The following is a 21,645-nucleotide window of genomic DNA, read 5'->3' on the forward strand; positions in this document are numbered from 1 at the left end:
AGAACCTGTTGGGACCTCCTTAAACTGATAACTTATAAATAAGGGAAGAAATCTTTGCAAAGCAGATGTCATGATGGCACTCACTCATGTTTGGGTAGAGCTTGTGCATCGGTAACTTCTTATTACAGCCACGGTCCCATTTTCGATTTAAACATAAAGTATTTAACATTCCCTACTTCTCATTTACACACTGTTGCAATCAAACTAATACCAAATGTAGAAATAAAGATTATATATTGGTAGTTCTTCAATTACTTTTTCAATAGATTAAAGACACCGAAGATTTTTAGCTTTTTTTTATTACGTAATATTTCAACTTGAGGATCAAAGCAGTAACTTACCTCACCGATTTTTTTTTTTGCAGATTCCTTGCATTTAAATTAACAGAATGTCAGGAAAAATAAAACACAACAAAAAACAAGATTTCTCTTGGAGGTTTTATTGAAGCTATATGATCCCTTAACTACGTTCCCTATTTTCATTTCCTATTTTATTTTTGCAGCAAGAATATTTCCTTCACTAGCTTTCAGAACATCATTAATCCTTTTACTACCTCCTGAGCTTGTTTCACTAATGAGTTTGCATTGATTCTATGTTACTTACACTCCCTAGGGCATTAAAATCTTCTAGTCATTTCCAGATTGAGCATAAAGAGTTCTGAGTTTACCAAAGTCAATTTTCAAGATTTTGGTTTCCCCTTGTAATTCTGTTCCATTTTATTATTTAAAAAAATGTTGTAATCACTCTCTATTACTCTATTTCTTCTAGGATGCCTGCCAATTTTAATCATTATGTTGATGATTTCCTATCTTTTCTGCCCTGATATTAAACAGCAAATAGAAACACAACTTATGATCTATCAGATGGCAATCTATTTGCTTCCTGATGTGCAAGGATGTTTAACCTGTGCCTCCTCAATTCCACTCTGGTATCACTGCAGATTCAGCTTTCTTCGTTTCCTATTGCTCTTCACATAACATCTTGCTTCTCATTAGATTTCAAGGACCAAAAACCAAAAGGTGTGGAATGAAAGGAGAAAAGAAAATATACACATTTATCTCAATCCTGGGATCATTTTAACTGCTGTCAAATGCTATACAGGAAAATGATTTTGATAGCTGGTTAATAATAAAATACATCCTACTGAATTCCGCTTCTTTTATAACCTGTTTTGATTTTTCCTCTCATGAATATATTTAAGGAAAAATCTACTTTAATAAATAAGATTTTCTATTAAAAGAAAAGCTGTACAAATACGGCCTAAGACAGTGTCAACATTATTAATTTGGTAAACTGCCACAAAATAACATATAGTACACTATTTAAATAAGCCACTATTTGATAACAGTGATTTACCTTCTCTAAGTAGCATTAAATCTATCTACATAATGAATTATCTTGGAAACCAGGGGAGCATTCTCTATGTGCTTCCAGAGAATGCCAAGACAAAAATAATACCTCTCTGATTAAGTTATAATAAGCTACTGGAAGAATTAAATGCTGAAATCCTGAGAACAAAGCTTTCAATACCGAGTTCGTCTGCAGTCCCCAAATGCCAAAGCTGGAGCATTATGGAGTTTTTACAGAGGTCCCTAACTTTCTCAGTTCACAGTGTTCTTGGTGCCAAAAGAAATATCTAACAGTGCTGTGTATTAAAGTTCAAACAACTTAATAAGTACTTATGTCCTAACAACGCAGTAGCCTTGAAAAATTACATAAATTGAAAGAAAAATATTTTATTTTATTCCTAAATAACCATGATCCCTTACTAATGAGATGTGTGCACCTGTTGGGCACTGCACAATTTCTCAAATGTTGGAATTAGACCCTTCGACCCTCATTTCCTGTTGTGCATTGATTTTCCTATGATACTTGCTTTCTATCAATACCAGTGGCCAAAAGTTCAGTTTCAGAAAGATATGACATCATTGAAAGGAACGCAGCCCAATCTAATATGTCGAAACTGCAAACTATCTCAAGCTAGTTATTCACACAGTGTCAACCCAATGCTGAGTATCACCGTGTTCCTTCAAATTCTTAAAATATCTCATGACACTACTGTGAGTTTGCTGGGGGTCCTGGAGTGCCTTGGCACATACTTTGGGAACAGTAGTTTAGCATATTGTGGCTGAAGTCCCAGTTAAGCTATTTTTTATCTTAAAAACCTTAAATTTAACCAGTGACTCTAGTTGACAAAACAAATATATCTACCCTTAAATCAGAGACTATCTCTACCTTCCAGTTTTCCCTCAGGATACAACCTTAAACTCTGCTGTCCAACTTTTATGAAAAATCCAAGAGTGAGAGAAAACTATCCCAAAGGCAGTAACATCCACTCTTGTGGATCAATGATTCTCAACACTATCAGAACCTCCCAGAGGGAAAAGGAATCAACAGCAGGATAGATATCATAAAAGATAACATTCACTAGTATTGTTTTATCTTTGGAAAAATTATTTTAATCCTTTTTCTCCAAATAAAACTAGATATTAAAGCTTTATAAATATCACTGTTGTTGTGGACCAAGAACTGGAAACATGAGTATATATATATGGATATAAATAATGGATATATGGCTGGCAAGGTTTTTTTAATCTTTTACAAATAAGTTACAGTTTAAAAATTACAAAAACCTTAATCTTTTTAATGCATGCCATCCTTTAAAATCACCTGAAATTTTAACAAATTAAATATAGGAATTAAGAATAAATCAATGCAAAAAACTAATATTTTCCTCCAAATACCTTCCACTGTCCCCAATTAAGAATCATTGCTGTGGATAAAATTTATCCATGTATTAAACCTGATCTACAATAACTACACACTTCAAACACAGTTTGCTTTTTAACTGTACTTTAGAGTTAAAACATCAGCTTATATATAAGGACATTACAAGAAAGAGCTTAATGAAATTCATTATTTTATCTCTTCTATGAATGTCACTGAGTATATACCATATACTACTTCAGAGAGGGTCTTCTTTATGAGGACACACGGGAGAAATTTCTCTCTGTTCTTGATATCAGAAAAGCCAAAAAGCTGACTTTTGCCTTATCGATACTACAGTATGCAACATCGCTCTTCCTTCTTTTCTTTGGCCAAATATACCATTCCAAACCATACTGATACTTAATGGAAAGAAGAAAAAAACAAACAAAAAACCCACTAAAGATGGTGCTGCTTGCTCATTCAGCTTAACACCAAAAAAGCAAATAACCCAATCCACAAATGGGCAGAAGACCTAAATAGACATTTCTCCAAAGAAGACATACAGATGGCCAACACACACATGAAAAGAGGCTCAACATCACTCATCATCAGAGAAATGCAAGTCAGAGCCACAATGAGGTATCACCTCACACCGATCAGAATGGCCATCATCAAGAAATCTAGAAACAACAAATGTCGGAGAGGGTGTGGAGAAAAGGGAACTCTCCTGCACTGTTGGTGGGAATGTAAGTTGGTACAGCCACTATGGAAAACAATTTGGAGGTTCCCTAAAAAACTACAAATAGAACTACCATATGATCCAGTAATCCCACTCCTGGGCATATACCCAGAGAAAACCATAATCCAAAAAGAAACATGTACCATAATGTTTATTGCAGCACTATTTACAACAGCCAGGACATAGAAGCAGCCTAAATGCCCATCAATAAATGAATGGATAAAGAAGATGTGGCATATATATACAATGGAATATTACTCGCTATAAAAAGGAATGAGATGGAGCTATATGTAATGAGGTGGAGACTGACCTAGAGACTGTCATACAGAGTGAAGTAAGCCAGAAAGAGAAAAACAAATATTGTATGCTAACTCATATATACGGAATCTAAAAAAAAAAAGAAAAAAAAAAAGGTACTGATGAACCCAGTGACAAGACAAGAATAAGGATGCAGATGCAGAGAATGGACTGGAGGACAGGAGGTTGGGCGGGGCGGGGGGTGAAGGGGAAGCTGGGACGAAGTGAGAGAGTAGAATAGACATATATATACTACCAACTGTAAAATAGACAGCCAGTGGAAAGTTGCTGTATAACAAAGGGAGATCAACTTGATGATGGATGATGCCTTAGAGGGCCAGGACGGGAAGGGTGGGGGGGAGTCGAGGGAGGGAGGGAATATGGGGATATGTGTATAAATACAGCTGACTGACTTTGGTGTACCTTAAAAACTGGTACAAGAGTGTAAAGCAATTCTATTCCAGAAAAAAAAAAAGATGGTGCTGCTTCATTGATTCTCTTCATTAACCCAATGATTGGCAGGATGTATTTTTAATGAAATTAGTATGTATGTGTACACAGGCACTGCATTTGAGAGTATTAAACACATCAAAATAGCTCTAATCCAACACACACAATGTAACTTCTAGTGAAAAAGGCAAATGTCTAATGACATTATTTATGCTACCAGTTAAGAGTGGTATCAATAAACTAATCTTCGCCATAAAAAGAAATCAAGCTGGATGGATTTATAGTTTCAGCTCCAATGAGACTCAACTATAAACTTATTCTAGATTTAAACATTAAAATAATTTACTTGAAATATAAGTTGTTTTAGCTATAGATGGCAGCAAACACACAAAAAATAAATAAAAATTAAGACTTTGGGTATCTTGATATGTATTTAGGATGGGATGGATTAAGTTTTATATGAAAGACTGCACCCAGTATGTAGAGTAGGGATGTCCAATAAATATAATGCAAGAAACAATTAGAAGCCTACGTAATTTTAAATTTTCTAGCAGCCACATTAAAAAAGTAAAAGGAAAAAACGTTATTTCAAGAGTATATCCAAAATATTATCATTTCAACGTGTAATCAACATAATACTTATTACTGAGTTGTTTACATTTTTTTTTCATATTCACCTTCAAAATATGGTATTTTATACTTGGAGTACAACTCAATTTGAACTTGCCATATTTTACGTGCTCAACAGCAACATGTAGCTAGGAACTATCGATTGAACATCTCAGGTCTAGAGACAACAAAAAAATTCATTCTGAGTGACTCAGCTATATATTCACAAAATATCCTTAATCTGATGCACACAAAGGTCTTATTTTCCCAGTCAAAAATATTGTTTTATACTTATGTTTTACAGTTAAACAATATGAAGAAAATCTTTGTTACAAACTTTATAAAAGTTTTTAATTAGTCATATAAAACAACTTAAAAATATATTCTAAAGCTAAAGAGAGAACATTGAAGAAATCAGTTTTAAAAGCATGAAGTGACAAAAAGCTGAATGCTAAGGAAACAGTGCCTGTTCCAGCTCATTCTTTAGAAGTGATTTAAGCTTTAAAGAAAAGAGTACACTAAAACAGGCACAAGATGACTGAAAAGGTTTTCACTAAAAAAACAAAACATAAAAAGGTTTTCACTAAAAAAATAAACTGGCAATTATCACACGCTATTTAGATTTATATATAACATACATTTTAATCATCATAATAAATTATCTGCACCTCACCTTAATGAAGGCTGCTCTCAGTGTCTGAGCTGCAGACAGATTTACTCGTTCTAGCTGCAATAAAAATTTTAAATCATTATTAACATCAATTTTCTTGGAAAGAGCACATTCCTGATATTTCATTGTGTAGTAATCACATTGATACGTCCATCAATTAACAAAAATACTTCCTAATGATTCTGAATCACCAAAATTCTTCAAACAGACAAGCAATCTAAACTTTTCATTAAAACCATGAAAAATTAAGGTATATATATCATTCCCTTATTTAGTCCTTCTTAAAAAATTACTCTATCTTATAGATTTATTTTAAGATAAGCACAGAATACAAAATAATATGTCCCTACAAAACGAAAAAACATATTCACTTAAATTTTTGAAAACAGGGAGGGTTAAAGATTAACTCTCAATGCTCTGTTTCAAATACATGGCAAATTATGTGTATACTGACTATAAAATGACCAAAACGAAGAAAATATCTATTACTTAAGATTCTTTGCTTTTCAAGTCCCTCAGTCAGGCGTTAAACTGAGATTAGTCTTTTTTATTAATTAGCAAATAGCTAATAAGGTTTGACAGCTGAATTGAAAATTATGGATCATCTAGATTTCAGAGATGCTTGTATCTGTCCTCTATTTTTTTTTACCAGGATTAAAAAATGGTCACCTAAAATCGTGAATCAAAAGTTCAATTCAAATGCTTTTAATTTTTATATTAAATGTGTAAGCTTTACAATTCTAGAAGATAAAGGTCCTTATTAGACACTTCTTTATTAGACACTATATAAGTTGCTTTTCAGTGAGCTAGAGAAGGCATGAAATGTCATAAAAATAACTCCATTTTTTGAAGAGTTAACTGTCAGGCTTAAAATAAGCAGCTTCAATTAAAATCAGATTTCCTTAGTCCCTAAGAATTAGGCCAGTTAACTCAATAAAAAAGTATTTTTTATTTAGGACAATATTAAATGTTTAAAAACAATGTAACCTTTTATGCAAGTAGAATATTTCTACAAAAATCTTATGATTATATACCATATCATGTAATAAATATTCCTTTCAATTCCTTAAGGCAATGAAAATGTTTTTCTTTATAAATCACACCCCCCCATGAATCTCCAACAATTTAAATCAATTTACTTTCTAAACAAGACAGAAATGCCAAGAACCTTATCTCCCTATGAGTTATTCACCTTAAGCAAAAGGTAAAAGCAACAAAATCTGCCAAGATAAATAATTTATCTCCAAAAATAAACAATGTGCCATTTAATTTAGTATTTAACTTTGCTTCTACAAATCTTGTAAAATCTAGCATTGCCCTGGTAGGTAAAAGGAAAGACACAAGGGGACCCAAGTAGGCAAAAATAGCAAATAAGCAACTAAATATGGTAGGTATATTAATTACTTAATGAAGGTATATTTCCAAAAATTAAAGTTTTCTTCTTCTACCAAATTCATTTAATTATAATAAATCCCAAAGAAGATTAAAGTAACAATACAGCTCTTCTGATCTCAAGTTCATGTTGTACAAGGGAGACAGAGGCAGACAGAGAGGATGAATGTTTCCTCCCAGATAGGAACCCATTTCCTTGTTCGGGTTTACACCACCCTCTGACCTCTTTTGACAAGTCAGAGGTCTGTCAGATGTGTGCCTTCAAGTATCAACATTATTAACTTATCTGTACTGCCATGACTGGTATGTGAAATGGTCAAGGCAAGTAAAAGAGGCCCCAAAAGTCAGTGAAGAACTATAAAATTAGCCAAGATAGACATCTACGTCTCCAGATTTCTGGATTAAGTTTACATATGTGTACCTCAGGAAAGAGAGAAAGGTCAGACTTAACATACAGAATTGAATCTGTGAGCTGTGAAGCACCTGACCAGAACTCTGCTGGGAGTCATTCTGCGATACATTGTTTACCACACATCTTGCAATAAACCCACAAGGCTTTTATTACTCATATGATATCCACATTGCCCAGGAAGTATCAGGCATAGAGGCACATGCATACATTCAAAAAATATTTTGAATGAAACAATCTTTCATCCATAAATTTATCTAAACTGTTCTTGAATCGATTTATAATTTCAGCCTGTAATACGCAGGAAGCAAGATATGGTTATATCTTCCCTATTAAAAAGTACTTTTTTTTTAGGCCTCTCACATGTGAGAGATGATTTCATAATAAAATCATGTTCATCTTACCTGTACCTTTCATGACAGTATGAGGCTCTGGTAATATACTAATAACACCTATCATTTACTAAGCACATATTATGGACTTTATTATATAGAGTATTTCTATAGAGAGTATCTCTAACCCTTATAATAAATCTGTAACTAGCTATCAGCATCTCCATTTTACAGAGGAAGAAACTCAGTTTGCATAAATTTACCCAACATAAAACAGCTGATAAGTACAGAGACAGGATTCATACCAGATCTGTATGGTTCCAAAACCCATACACAAGCCTGCCTCCCTGTACTCATCCTTTCTGGACTGGAGTCTATCACTGAATCTCTTCAACTACTTAAGAACCAACAAGTCCTGGGTTACTACCATGTGAGAGAAGTCAGTGTGAGAGATACAAAGAAATAGACTATAGTCCTGGAATCCCAGAAGATTAATTTAAGTAAGCAGCTACATGGAAACTGATGGGATCACTGTCAAAGCACAAAGGAAAGTATGAAGATGAGATTTGAACTGATCCTTGAAGAATGTGGCTCCTTAAAATCATTTTCCTTAGTGTTTCTTCAGGGTAGCATGCGGGGACGTAATGATGTTATGTCAGTTTGGAACAAACAATAATATCCACTTGGTTTCCAATACTGTTACTAATGGGTCCAGAATTTTTTCTAACTTTTGGAATAACGGTCTTTGACTAGGGTATGTTTAACGAAACAATGCAATCATTTTTCAGTGGTATCTGACAGTGCATACACCATGTTTTATGTCCAAAGAAGGAGGGGACATATCATGACACTTTGCATCAATGCATACGGGGACACGGAGAGGCATCCCTGTGTCTCTGTCATGTAGAACTTCTACGTCACCAGTACAAAGAGTTTAAAAAAGAGAGAGAGAATCAGAGAGAAAAGGGCACACAACATTTCCCCTCACCTAAAGAAAGGGAAGTGCAACTGGAGGGAAATGCCAGGCTGGGTGAGCCCAACATTAAGGTCTAACCTCACCCTCACATTCTGCCTCCTCTCAGTTGTGTGAGCTCCTCCTGCAATTTATTCCTCGTAGCTTTTGAGAGCACTTACTACTAACTAATTGCAAACTTGTCAAATTTAACTGTCTGGGTCATTTCTAAAAATATTTTAAAAGTTTATACATAATTTTGATTCCACAGAGAGCTCATTTATTATATTGCTCCCTCCAGAAATATCAGTTCATTCCTATACTTTATTTTCTAGTATTGAGCCAGTTTCTTAAACCTGTAATTAAAAAAAATACATCCACTGAACCCTCTGGTTGCTCCAGTTCTAAATAGTCTTGCATAAAATCTTTTAGAATATTTTTTTTTGGCCAAAATAGATTAGTTGATTCCAAATTATCTATAAATCTGCTTCCTCAAAATCAGGCATATTTTCCCCACGCTGATATCCCTTTTCCCTCCTTTCCACCTTCCTCTCCACCCCCAAGAAGATCATATTCTTTAAAAAGAGTTAAACTGAGCAGAGAATAAAAAGAATAAAAACTCCACATACACTTCTTATGATTCAAAAGATAACGAGGTGAGTTAGGTCAAAAAATAAAAAAAAGCCAGAAGAACAACAGAAATCAAGAGGCCACCTATTAAATTTTATGAGTCCACAGAGAAGGCAAAATGCAATCATCTGTTTTGTACAGACTGATATTAAGTCCAATAACTGGTTCTAAAAGAATCAGTTCCTGGGGTTGCCAAGTTGTCTGGCAAAAAGGTGAGCAGAGCCACCTAACTAGTATAAAAATATTCCATTAAAACATTGCCTACAAGTGTGCAAAACTCTAGCATATAATCACAATTCTGTCAGAAAATTACATGGAATACTCCTTAATGATAACAGCTAATACTTACCACATGCCTGGCAGTAGTTTAAGCACTACAATACATCAACTCATTTATTTCCCAGAGCAGTGAGTAGTAAGTAAAATATTGTTTATCCTCATTTTGCAGATTAGGAAACTAAGATAAGATTATATAGCATAGTGGCAGAGGAGTAAATCAAACGCAAAGTATTAACTATAACTGCTTCTGGATGGTGGGACTGCAGGTGAGACCCATGCCTTCACTGTTGAAAAGTGTATTTACTAAGCTCAAAATTTGAGGTTTGATTTCTTTCAATAGGAAAAATTATATTTATGATTATATTTCACCTTAAAAAGTTCCTTTTAAAGTCATAGGAAAAGAAGATACATGATATGTCTTTTCCTGGAATGAAGAACTGAACCATACATCTTTCCTCCTTCATATACAAAGAATCAGCAAAAACTACTACAGTACCCGAGAACCTGATCTAAGACTTGGCATGAGGTTTCTATAAACTCATTATTCCATAATGCAACCAGGAGACCTATTTCACAGTACATTTACAACACATGCAATATAGTTGGACTCTGAACTCTGCAGCAGCTGATTAAACAAGAAGCTTACTCCTCAGCTGTCCTGGCATAGCTTCATTAAGTTCAGCAAGCATCTAGCTCCCAGAATGCCATAAATAACATTCCCCCGTGAGCCGGAGTAACAGTACTAAAATTTCCCCAGGTGTAAGGATGTCCTACTACCTAAAAATCTGTTCTGCAAAATGACTTCTAGGCTACCACTGTTACTATTATGAATGTAATGTTAAGGTGAGAATGCATAAGTTTTTTAACTCTTACAGTACACTGTGGACAAAATTTAGTGAATCATTTAGCTTCAGAGTAAAACTTTATCCCTACTGCGGTGCTATTTTCTGTAAAATTAATTTGACATCCATTTTATCTCTAAATCTGCAAAGCAGAGAAAAACAGAGCCAAACTAAAATCTAATTTCCCCAATACTATTTATAGAAAAATTCATGTTTAAATTATAGTTAAAGATTGATGTTTAACTGATTAGGTATCTTATTTAAGATGTTACATTAATATACCGGAATGTCAGAGAACAATACTAGTATTTCATTAACAACAACAACAAAAGGCTTGATACCATGACGTTAGATCAGTAAATTCAATTTGAGAATTAGATCCTGACAACTTAACTCAGTCAGCCTCATCCCACCATTTCATTTTCAAATTTCACTTTTAACAACTAGCTCTTGAAGCAACTATAAATCATTTGGCAACATGTTCTAACTCCAGGCCCAGTAACCCACATATGTTTTCAGATCTCAGATTTCTGGAAGAGATTTACTAGTCCATTCATAGCCATTTCTTTTTCTTTCAAGTTAATTTTTCTTACACATGAATCAATTAGAAAAGGTATACCAGTATTAATCCCAACAGTTCATTTTACCAGAATCCCACATCCTCTATAACTGTTTTCCGAAGTCAAGATTAAAATAAAATCATTTTACCATATGTAGGAAAAATCACTCAAATTGTTAGGGAAAAAACCTTTTCTCATTCCTCCTTCCTTAGAGGATAAAACTGAAGTTCTGCAATGTAAACTGCCCTCCCTTCAAGTAAAGACTCAAAATACCAGATAAATATAGAAAATGCCCCCAAACAACTTGATCCTATAGCCTGCAGTGTTAGCTACTGGACATGAAAAGAGGAGCACCTCTGGCTGGAACTGTCATGATGGTTCTTGAAGAACCTAAGAAGTTCAAACACTAAATGTCAGGATAGGTTACTCACCTATCCTTCAGTGACTCTCTCCTTACCTCATACCTGGTACGAGGATAATTAAATAGTTAATAATTTATTTGCTTAAACATCTGTGTTCCCTACAACTCTTGAGAAGAAGTATGCTTTTTCTTCTCCATATCTCCAGACCCTCGCAGAGTACCCGACAAATAAATGGTTGGCATTTAGTAAATATTTACTGAACAGCACTGAAGCACTTGCTTCCAACAATAACTGTAGTCTTGCAATGACTGGGTAAAGTGTTAGAATAAAATGGCAGAATTAATTACTGGAGTGTTGGCTACAGCTGCCAGAGATGGATATAACCAGCCCAAGAGGAGTGCCTCCAATGCTGCCATGGTAGCAGGATAATAGGGACAAGTTTTTCAAAAGATGCCTCCTCTTTGCTTCCTCTTTAGCAAACTTCTAAATTACCTAACCGCCCAGCTAGGTGTGGTCATAAATCTAAGTTCTTGCCAATGAGACATAAATGGAAGTCTTGTGTAGGACTTTCAAAAAGGTTACTTAAAAGAAGCTGAATCGGCTGGAAATAACTCCCCACTCCCTGCTCCATTTTTTTGCCCCTTCTAGACAACAACTTAGGACAAAATAGCAGCAGCCATCCCACAGCTGAAGTGATCTTTATAATGGAAGGCAAGCACTAGGATGATGAAACAGAAGATAGGAACCTGAGTTTCTGATGATACGGACTCATAATAATACTAGTCCTGGACCACTTGCCTCCAGCATTTTTTACGTAAAGAAATAAACTTTAAAGCAAAATAATTTCACATAGCAGAACCTCAGTTCACCATTAAAAGGAGGGGAGTAATTATCTATAAGGAAGTTCCACTTCTAAAATTCTCTACATACCTTAGCACATTTTAATAGTAATTTAAAAGAAAAACCTAAAAAGTATTGGTACTATTAAGTCTTAGAAAATTCCTCAAATAAAAAAGCAACTACATCTTCTCTAGATACAAAGCAATGGTATCTTCCATTTATCAGTAAAATTATGTTTTGTCACTACTCACGGACTATGCCTCATTAGAGTATTTCTGTGCCTGCTCTTCTGGCTACCTAAAATGTGCTAGTCCCCAACTCTTCAACACTCTAACCCTTACTTATCTCCTGCAGATGTTAGCATATATGTCTCTTTTCCCAGTGAGGCCTGTCCTGGCCCCTAAAATAGGTCCCACCTGCTATTTTAGTTAACACACTTTTTTTAAAAAACTTTGTAGCACTTATCACAATTTTTCATTTATGTAATCATCTATATTCTTTTGTTCAATGTCCCTCTCTCTCACTCCAGGGAACCCTCCAGAGAAGGAACAAAAAAATAAGGGTTTTTCCCTCACTGTTTCATGTCCAGCCCTGGCCCAATGCCTAACACATAGATGGAGTCCATTTATATACGTACTTGTTATATGAAGGAACAAATAAATGAATAAATGAAGCAGGCATTAAGGAACTGCAGAGATCATATGAAGAAATGTTTACCCACTTACCTCATTAAACACAGGATACATGACTGCATAGAGGGGCATAGAAACCATGGAAGTGGTCTCAGCTTCATTCTTCATCTCTTCCATTGTCATCCTCATTCAAAAGCCAACTACAGTAGAAAAAGCAGTGCTAAAATGCAGAGGAATCTTCATTCACTGCAGCCTTCCTTCTCTTTTTTGTGATAAAAGAATAGGGCACAAAACATATATTGACCTGGTTAAAGGGGAGGAAAGAACAGAGATTTGATATATTAGAATAAAGATTAAAAATGTAAGGTGTTTAATATCTTCATTAAAATTCTTTTGCTAATTGTTCACTGATTTTGTCACCTAAAAAAAATAACAAAAACATAGCAAGCATCAACGATTTAAGGCAAATTTTTAAATTGGGAAAATTCTACCAAATGTGATTTGGGAAAAAAAATTGACCTAACCTAGTAACTAAATAATTTATTTAATATTATTTAATTTTTCAGTGGCATTTTTTTGAATCTTTGTCCAAATCTGACACAAAAACTAAGAAGAAAAATCCACAGACACTGGTAGTTTGGAAATAAAATATCAAGAATTCAACAATATAAAAGAGAAATTTTTCCTTGAGCAGCTGAGGAAATGTGTTGCTTTTTAAGAGAAAGCAACTGTATTTAACTTCTTGCTAGGCTGAAAAATAAGCCTAGTTATAAGGAAAAAGAGTAGTAACAGTAACATACCTATATATTAAATGATATACAATATATATGCTAAACGAAAAGCCATCAATTTTGATTAATTTCTACCATTTATAAAGCATTTTCAGATTATAAAACATATTTCAGATGCATTTAGTCCTCTAATACCTTACAGTAAATGTCATTCTAATTTTACAGATAAAAATGTAGACTCAGAGATGACAAATAACTTGCCCAAGACCACACATGCAGAGACCTATGACTTGATCCCAGTGCTCTGAACCCAGATCTGATACTCCCAAATCAGAAAAGAAAGTATGAAGTGAAAACCAAGAACCTCACCTACCCAAAAAAATACCCAGAAGTTATTCATTCACTGAATAAATGTATGTTAAGCACGTACTACGTGCAAGATGCAGTGGGGATGAAAAAGGTGTGGTCTTAATCATTAAAAAATTATGTGAGCCAGACTGTAGAAGACGTAAGCAGTCTGAAAGCTACAAAGGACAGTACTCACAGAAAACTCCAATAACCTGTTTCATTTGAGAACTGCTTACTGTTCTTCCATATCCCTACCACCAAAAGGGAACTCAACACCTACTGAAACAGTTTAGTCTTATTTTTAGTAGTTCTAAACATGGAAAGGTTTTCTGTTTCTGACCTTAAATCTGCTCCCTGACTTCAAAGAACCAAATAATAATAAATAAAAGAAAGAAAAGGCCAATTTCTAAATTTTATTCTATAGGACAAGAGAAAAAAATTAACTGATGAGACCATTGGTACTTAAGTAGATTAACTGTGAATACCTTTTCATAATAAACTTGGAACAAAGAGGGGCTGAAATGCTGTGATACTAGCCAAAATGAAAATGATAGATACTGGATATACAGTATAGGTAGCAAATAAAAGGCATCAGTATCCTTGAAAAAAGAAACAGGGTCACAACAGACAGGCCAACAACAGAACTTAAAGAGCTATCTGAATGGATGACAGAAAAAAAACTCTTTCGTTTATTTAGGTTTATTTAATAAATATTTATTGACTGCCTATACAATATTAGGCCTGGTACTAAACACAGAGAAGTGAACAAGATAATACCTCAGGGAGCTTAGAGAAAGAAAAGGAAGGAAGGAAGGAAGGAAGGAAGGAAGGAAGGAAGGAAGGAAGGAAGGAAGGAAGGAAGGAAGGAAGGAAGGAAGGAAGGAAGGAAGGAAGGAAGGAAAGAAAGAAAGAAAGAAAGAAAGAAAGAAAGAAAGAAAGAAAGAAAGAAAGAAAGAAAGAAAGAAAGAAAGAAAAAGAAAGAAAGAAAGAAAAAGAACAATTGTGGAAACCACACAGGATGCTAACCTGCTATGGAAGAACTGGATGAGAGGACCAGCACCACAAAAATCAGGTGTTTTGAAGAGAAGGTGGTGAAAAGTTTTAGGTGCTCCTGAATATAAATAATAATTTTTTTTTTAATTTGATTTCTTGAAGAAGTCAAGAGTAACACTCAAAGAGCAGTGTCACTTGTATAATGGGGGAGGGCACTACCTACAGGGGCTGCGCTGGTGAGCGGGTGAGAGAGGAGTCTAAGTTTTCAAGGATATCATAAAAAGGAAGTGAAATATTAAAGGAGGTACAATACTCAAGTATGCTCAATGGGATCATTTTCATCTTTTACTCTTTTGAACGCAGGTGCCTACCCTTGTATATATAAAGGCAGGCAGAGTTGAAGGGATCAGTGAAGTGGCTAGAGTCACTCTCTGAATTCCTGCTGATATCTACCTATCTACCCCACTAAACCTGCTTAAACAATTTTCATCTTTTTAAATACTGGCACTGAATTTTTAAAAAGTTTTCTTTATCATGTTAGGAAATTTTCATTTAAGATATGATTTAAATTAACTCTCATATATATATGTATGTGTGTGTGTGTGTGTGTATATATTTCTTGCCTCTAAAACTAACTTGACAGTACTATCAGCTACTATTTGTCATCAAAAAGACAATATTACAGCAACAGTATGGGCTACATTCGTGGCTGGCCTACTCCACATTTAACCACCTTTTAACATTGTTCCCATGGGAAATGTTTCAAAAAACCAAGTTACATCTGAACTTTTCAGAACACATGTTCACGGGTTGGGGCCAAACACAGTTTCATTAGTGTTCAATGAGATTAAAAATCAACAATTCCAATAAGGCTTTTGAAATATTAAATTGTTCTGCCAATTTTAGTTCAACTTCAAGGTAAAGTATGTTGTCATTCCTTCTACACGCTTCTTCATCTGAAATAGGTCCATGGACAACCTGCAATTACTCCAAGACACTCCAATGTCAAACTCAGCCTTAGGAGTTTTTGCCCTGCACTACCCAACGACCCAACAGGAGTCTGATCATTTAAAGAACTATACTTGGCTATATCTCGAGGCTCAGAATCAGCATTTCCTGAAACAGCCTCCCTTTACTCCATCAGGTACTAAATACAGAGCAGTGAACAAGACAAGACCTCAAGGAGCTTATACTATGGAAGGAAAAACAAAAAGTGTTATTTGCGCTAAAGCTATTTACTTACAAATAAAATGAGTGACCAAATGGAAGTTCTTGGTATTGATGTATGCAGTTCTTGGGGGAGAAATAGAAGCTTCCTAAGTAAATTCTACATTTAAGAAAATGTTTGCAGGTATGTCTATTTGTCTTGTTTTTCTCTATAGTCAAATCTAGTACTTAGCTCCCTTACATGGTCCTAAATTCTTATAATTCCTTTAATTTCCCTCCTCTCTTTAGAGAGGAAGTTTTTTTAATTTATTTTTGTTAGATCTCCAAAATATCCATAATATTAGCTAAAAGAAGCTTATTTATTCTACCAGTAAATAGAATCCATGAGTTCATGTTACAATTTATAAGTGTATTTCTTTTTCCCAATAGAGACATTACAGTCAGCATAACAGGTACATAGCAGACACTTAATAAATATTTGTTGAATGAATAAATTAATGAGATAAGAGATAAGCAGTTTATAAGTCAAATCAGCCTTGCTAATACTTTTCAAATATCAAGCCTAGCGGGGAAAAAAAAGAAAAAAAAAAAAAAAGGAACAGAGAATTCTAATTAATTCTATTAACAAAGTCTGGACCCAGTTACATTTACCAGTTTTTACTTGTTTTGGCCATCCCAAGCTCTTCCTACTAAGCTAAGGGAATATAAACTAAGCAAATATAAGCATCAGATAACTGAAAATAAAATCAGAATTCCAACAGAAACTCACATGAAAACCAAATAAAACCAAAGAAAAACAAAACAGATTATAAATACTAATGTTTCAATTTTATCGAGGCTGCTAGGACATCATCCTAGGGACACAACTGGTGTATAATTTAATAGCTCACAAAATTCTCAAAGCGCAAGCATTTCCAACATCGGTTAACCTTGCTTTACACATAAGCACAATCCAAAAAGTTATCCAGCCTTTTTAGCAGAAAGCAAAACTTTCTCTATGGGAAAGAATGGAAGGGTGCTGCAGTTTCCAAATATTGAATGACCTAAGCCATCACAATCATTTCAGAGCCTATTAAAAACACAAATTCCCAAGACCACTCAATCAGAATCTCCAAGATAGGGTCAAGGAAGCTGTATTTCTGGCAGCCAGCCCAGATGATTCTTGTGAACAGGACAGATTGGAAAACACTGGTATGGCTAGGGTCAGAAAAAAGAGCTGCTAAGGGCAGTCTGACAGACAGGTAAAATCAAGTCTGACTCACCACCTGAGATAGGGGTTTTTGGTCCTGACTTTGTAGAAGTTTCACTTAATCACTGGCCTTGTTTCCTTATCAGGAACAGAAATGGGTAAAAATTATATCATCTTAAAGGCCATGGATTTCTAAAATTCAGTGATAATAAAATTTTATTACTGGTATCTCCTGAAGGTTCCAAAGTAACCCCATGGGAAATTTTTAAAAAAGAAAAAGATCTCATCAGATCATAAAAAATGTTCATGAATTCTAATCAGGAGATTCTCTTCAATAGTTGGTTGATTCAGGGTTTCAAATAACTGACAAACCCTTGCTTTCTCTCAAGCACTTGGCATCATAAATCATACCCAGAAACTGAATTTATTCCAAGGTGTGTATAGGTCAGTCTGACCAATTCGCATAGCTGGAAAGTAGGCATTTGATATCACAACCTACTTTTTAGGGCCTTCTCACGTCAAAATGTTGTAGCCACTTCCAAATAAGAGACAAAAGGTTTAGCGGAGGAAACTAGGAAAAAGGCAGGCAGAGGAACAGGGTAAGCAAGAGATCCTACTTAGACCAAAATGAGCTTGAATCGTCAGGATATACCTATATCTCTCTCCTTCCTCTGTGAATTATATTTTCTATAATTCAAGGTTCTCCATTTTATAGTTTTCTTTTTGAATAAGGTAATGTGGAACTCAATCTCCCTGAACATGCACTGCAGTTCGAGAAACAACCTCTTCTTAATGGTAAGTGTAATAAATTACATTTTGTCATAGTATTTGTTTATATATATCAATTTTTTTCCTAGGCTTCTCCAAAATAATAAATGAACGATTTGTGCAGAGATATGTGAAAAGAGTGTAAGAATTAAGGTCTGAAAACATGGGCTCAAATCCTGGTACTGTCATTATAAACCATCTTGTCTCTGAGCAAGTCACTTACCTCTCTATGCTTTAGTTTTTTCTTTAAGATGGACCAAAACTGAGCTGTATACTTGAAAGAGATATAATTAGACTGAGATGAAGTAATTTCTAAATTAAACTGTAAAGTCTCCATATTAAATGACTTTAATATACTAAGTTACTAACCATGGTATTTTTGCACTTTTAAATAACTATTCGAAAGTATTTATTCTGCAAAGAATTATCACATCACTGGAAGATCTAACCTCAATCAGATTTGTATAGGCACCTCCTCTGTTACACCACAATTTCCAGGAATCGGATACCACCAACTGGCTTCTTTAAAAACAAGATCAAGGGCTTCCCTAGTGGTGCAGGGGTTAAGAATCCACCTGCCAATGCAGGGTCACAGGTTCAAGCCCTGGTCCAGGAAGACCCCACATGCCGTGGAGGCAACTAAGCCCAGGTGCCGCAACTACTAAGCCCGTGCTCTAGAGCTCATGAGCCACAACTAGTGAGCCCATGCGCCACAACTACTGAAGCCCACATGCCTAGAGCCTATGCTCCACAACAAGAGAAGCCACCACAATGAGAAGCCTGTACACTGCAACGAAGAGTAGCCCCCGCTCACCGCAACTAGAGAAACCCTGCGCACAGCAACAAAGACCCACCACCAATAAGTAATTTATTTTTAAAAAAAAAGATCAAAAAGATATAATCTCTGATATCTCTGTAAACATGACTGACCAAACAAGCATTTACTGAGTTATTAATTAAGAAATAATAGAGGTTCTAACTAAAACACCACCTGAAAGATGTTTCTGAAAAGAGAGAACAATGGGAAATTAGAGCATGATAACCCATTAAGGAAAAATGCCTAAATGTAAAATTTAGTAATTTAACTCCATTTACTTTATCATTCTTTGTTAAACTCCACTTATCTGTCACAGACAAGTGTCCCTTAACTAATAAGCAGATTTGGTTCCAAACATATACTTACAAATCAGTAATTTAAAACTTACAGTTTATTTTTCTATACAGGGTTAAGTGACAGTTAAGGTTCTAAGAAAGACTTCCAAATTCATGTTACCTACTGGAAAATAGGAATACAGCTGTATGAATTATACAGTGCCCACCCCCCCCAAATCCAGTTTCACTTACTTGAGGTCAACTGTGGTCCAAAAATATTAAGTGGAAAATTTCAGAAATAATTCATAAGTCTTAAATTGCTCACCAATCGGAGCAGCATGATGTAATCTCACATCCTCCAGCCTGAGACCCCCAACCACAGACATTATCTGCTCCCGACACGCAACTATTGACATCATCATGGCTTGATGATTCTCCTTCTGATGGTACATCAGAAGGTCAATAGTAGCCCAGCACTATATCACAATACCTGCATCATTCACTTCATCTTATCACCTGGGCATTTTATCACCTTGCTTCATCGCAAGAAGGATAAGTACAGTACAATAACATATTTGAGAGAGACCACATTCATATAACTTTTATTGTTGCTCTATTTTATTACTAGTTATTGTTGTTAATCTCTTGCTAACTTATAAGTTATACTTTACCACAGGTATGTACGTATAGCAAAAAACACAGTATATAGAGGATTTGGTACTATCTGAGGTTTCTGGCATCCATTAGGGGTCTTGGAATCTATAGACACAGAAAGGGGGGGCCTGCTGTACTTAGTCAACATTAACGGCACCATCATTAGCGAGGTAACAAGCATAGTGATTCTAGAACAAGACTTGCTTGGACTCAATCCTGGATCTACTACTTACTAGTTGTGTGACCTGGGGCAAGTTACCTAACTTCTCTGTGCTACAGTTTTCTCAACTATGAAATGAGAATAATAATAGTATCTGTCTCTTAAGGTTGTGAACATTAAACAAGTTATTATAAAGTGTTTAGAACAGTACATAGAACACAGTAATTATTTAATATTAGCTATTATGATTAAGCACATTTTAATCTAGGATGACAAGATCTCCTTTTAGAAGTCAGGTCCTCTGTACAATCGATCATCTAGCCAGGGGGGTCAAGGACTCCTGAAAACCAGATAAATGGGGGAAGATAAGTGATTGTAAACCTCCTTAGAACAACAGAACTCTGTTTTGTCTTTCAAATAAATTCTTTTATCAATCCTAAATGTGAGATAAAGCACACTAAACTGTTCATTCATCCAATAAATATATTAATAACTACAGTTCACCAGCCCTTCCTCTCACAGGTGCCCTTAAACACCTCTCTCTCCGCAATCTGAGAACCACTCTCTAAGGAAAATCACTACACAAGCATTATGAACAAAGCATTATGAAAACAAAGGTGAGTGGTCTGAATAGTAAGAGTAAGGAAGAGATCAGGACCCAGATTTTTTCTGTAATTCAGATAGTTCCAGATCTCAATCTCTTACTAGTAAGTTTAGCTATACTGTTGTCACATGCTCATGCTTTTAAGAAACCTAAACGTTAAGACCCTAAAATTTTAAAGCAAAAACAGCCATTAGCATACATTACTATATATTATCTAGTCCAATCTCCAAATTTCACAATTTAGAAATAAAAGTCCCCAGAAATTCACATTAAGAAACTAAATAGTGACAGATATTTTAAACATATATGCTATTGAGCTACTATAATCTATTGTACAGGACATGCTAGTCTGCCAAAGTGAGCTATTTCTAGGCTCACCTGCCCTGCTCTCTGTGGCCCCATGGGTCACTCAGCTGAGAGCCAAGACCCCCAGACTACACGCAGAACATGTGGAGACGGAAGACAGTGGGCATGTGGCTCTGACTGAAGGTCACCCTAGGGTACTCAGCAGCACAATTTGTGGATCTTCCATTTGTTGCTGCTGAGACTTCTGACTCACTTACTTTAAAAGTTACCTGCATCATGTCAGTGTAAGAACTTCCATATTTCGGGGAGTAGCTTCTTAATGCAGAAATCATAAAACGGACAAGCAGTAATTAGGTTTTTCTACATACAGACAGACAGTATAGAGCAGTAGGTAAGTGCGTAGTTCTAAGTTTGAATTTTGCTCAGGTGGGTGATATCATTTAAGTTGTTTAATCTCTTTCTCAACTCAACGAGAGATTACTGGAAATACTGATTGAGATACTCACCTCACAGGGTTATTAAGAGTGCAAAATGCGTGTACTCATTACAGTGTCTGACACACAATAAACATTCAATTCATGTTATCAGTGATTGATATTTTATCCGAGATTCTATGAACCCGACATGGCATCAGGACTGGAACTAGGGTAAGGCAAACCAGATGCCTAGAGCACAAAATTAAACTCTTGCATGACAGAGCGAGCGCCTCCTTAAATTCTGTGCCCTTCTGTACCCCTAGACCCTCTGCTTGCCTCACCCTAGTCCTGCTCCTGCATAGCACACACAAGGACAGCCTAATACTGATATCACAATGTCAAAAAGGCTACTCACATAGCATATTTTTAAAAAACATTTCTCCACCACTTGCCAAAATAGAGGCATATATAAATTACCTGGGCCATCCAAAAAAGTTACATACATCATCCAAA

At 35.2% G+C, this 21,645-nt stretch overlaps 1 protein-coding gene across 2 annotated transcripts in view; it reads right to left on the bottom strand.

The window, feature by feature from the left end:
* Nucleotides 1-21,645, bottom strand: part of PDCD10 (programmed cell death 10) — a 40,258-nt gene that overhangs the window by 10,838 nt on the left and 7,775 nt on the right. For both annotated transcript variants that reach the window (XM_057739493.1, XM_057739492.1), the window contains exons 2-3: nucleotides 12,798-13,008; nucleotides 5,478-5,531 (exon numbers count right to left, since the gene is read on the bottom strand). In XM_057739493.1, coding sequence (XP_057595476.1) covers nucleotides 5,478-5,531; nucleotides 12,798-12,893 — 150 coding nt within the window. In that variant the 5' untranslated portion in view covers nucleotides 12,894-13,008. The remainder of the gene's footprint in view (nucleotides 1-5,477; nucleotides 5,532-12,797; nucleotides 13,009-21,645) is intronic.

The sequence above is a fragment of the Hippopotamus amphibius genome, chromosome 6 (assembly GCF_030028045.1).
Source record: "Hippopotamus amphibius kiboko isolate mHipAmp2 chromosome 6, mHipAmp2.hap2, whole genome shotgun sequence".
Lineage (NCBI taxonomy): Eukaryota > Metazoa > Chordata > Mammalia > Artiodactyla > Hippopotamidae > Hippopotamus > Hippopotamus amphibius.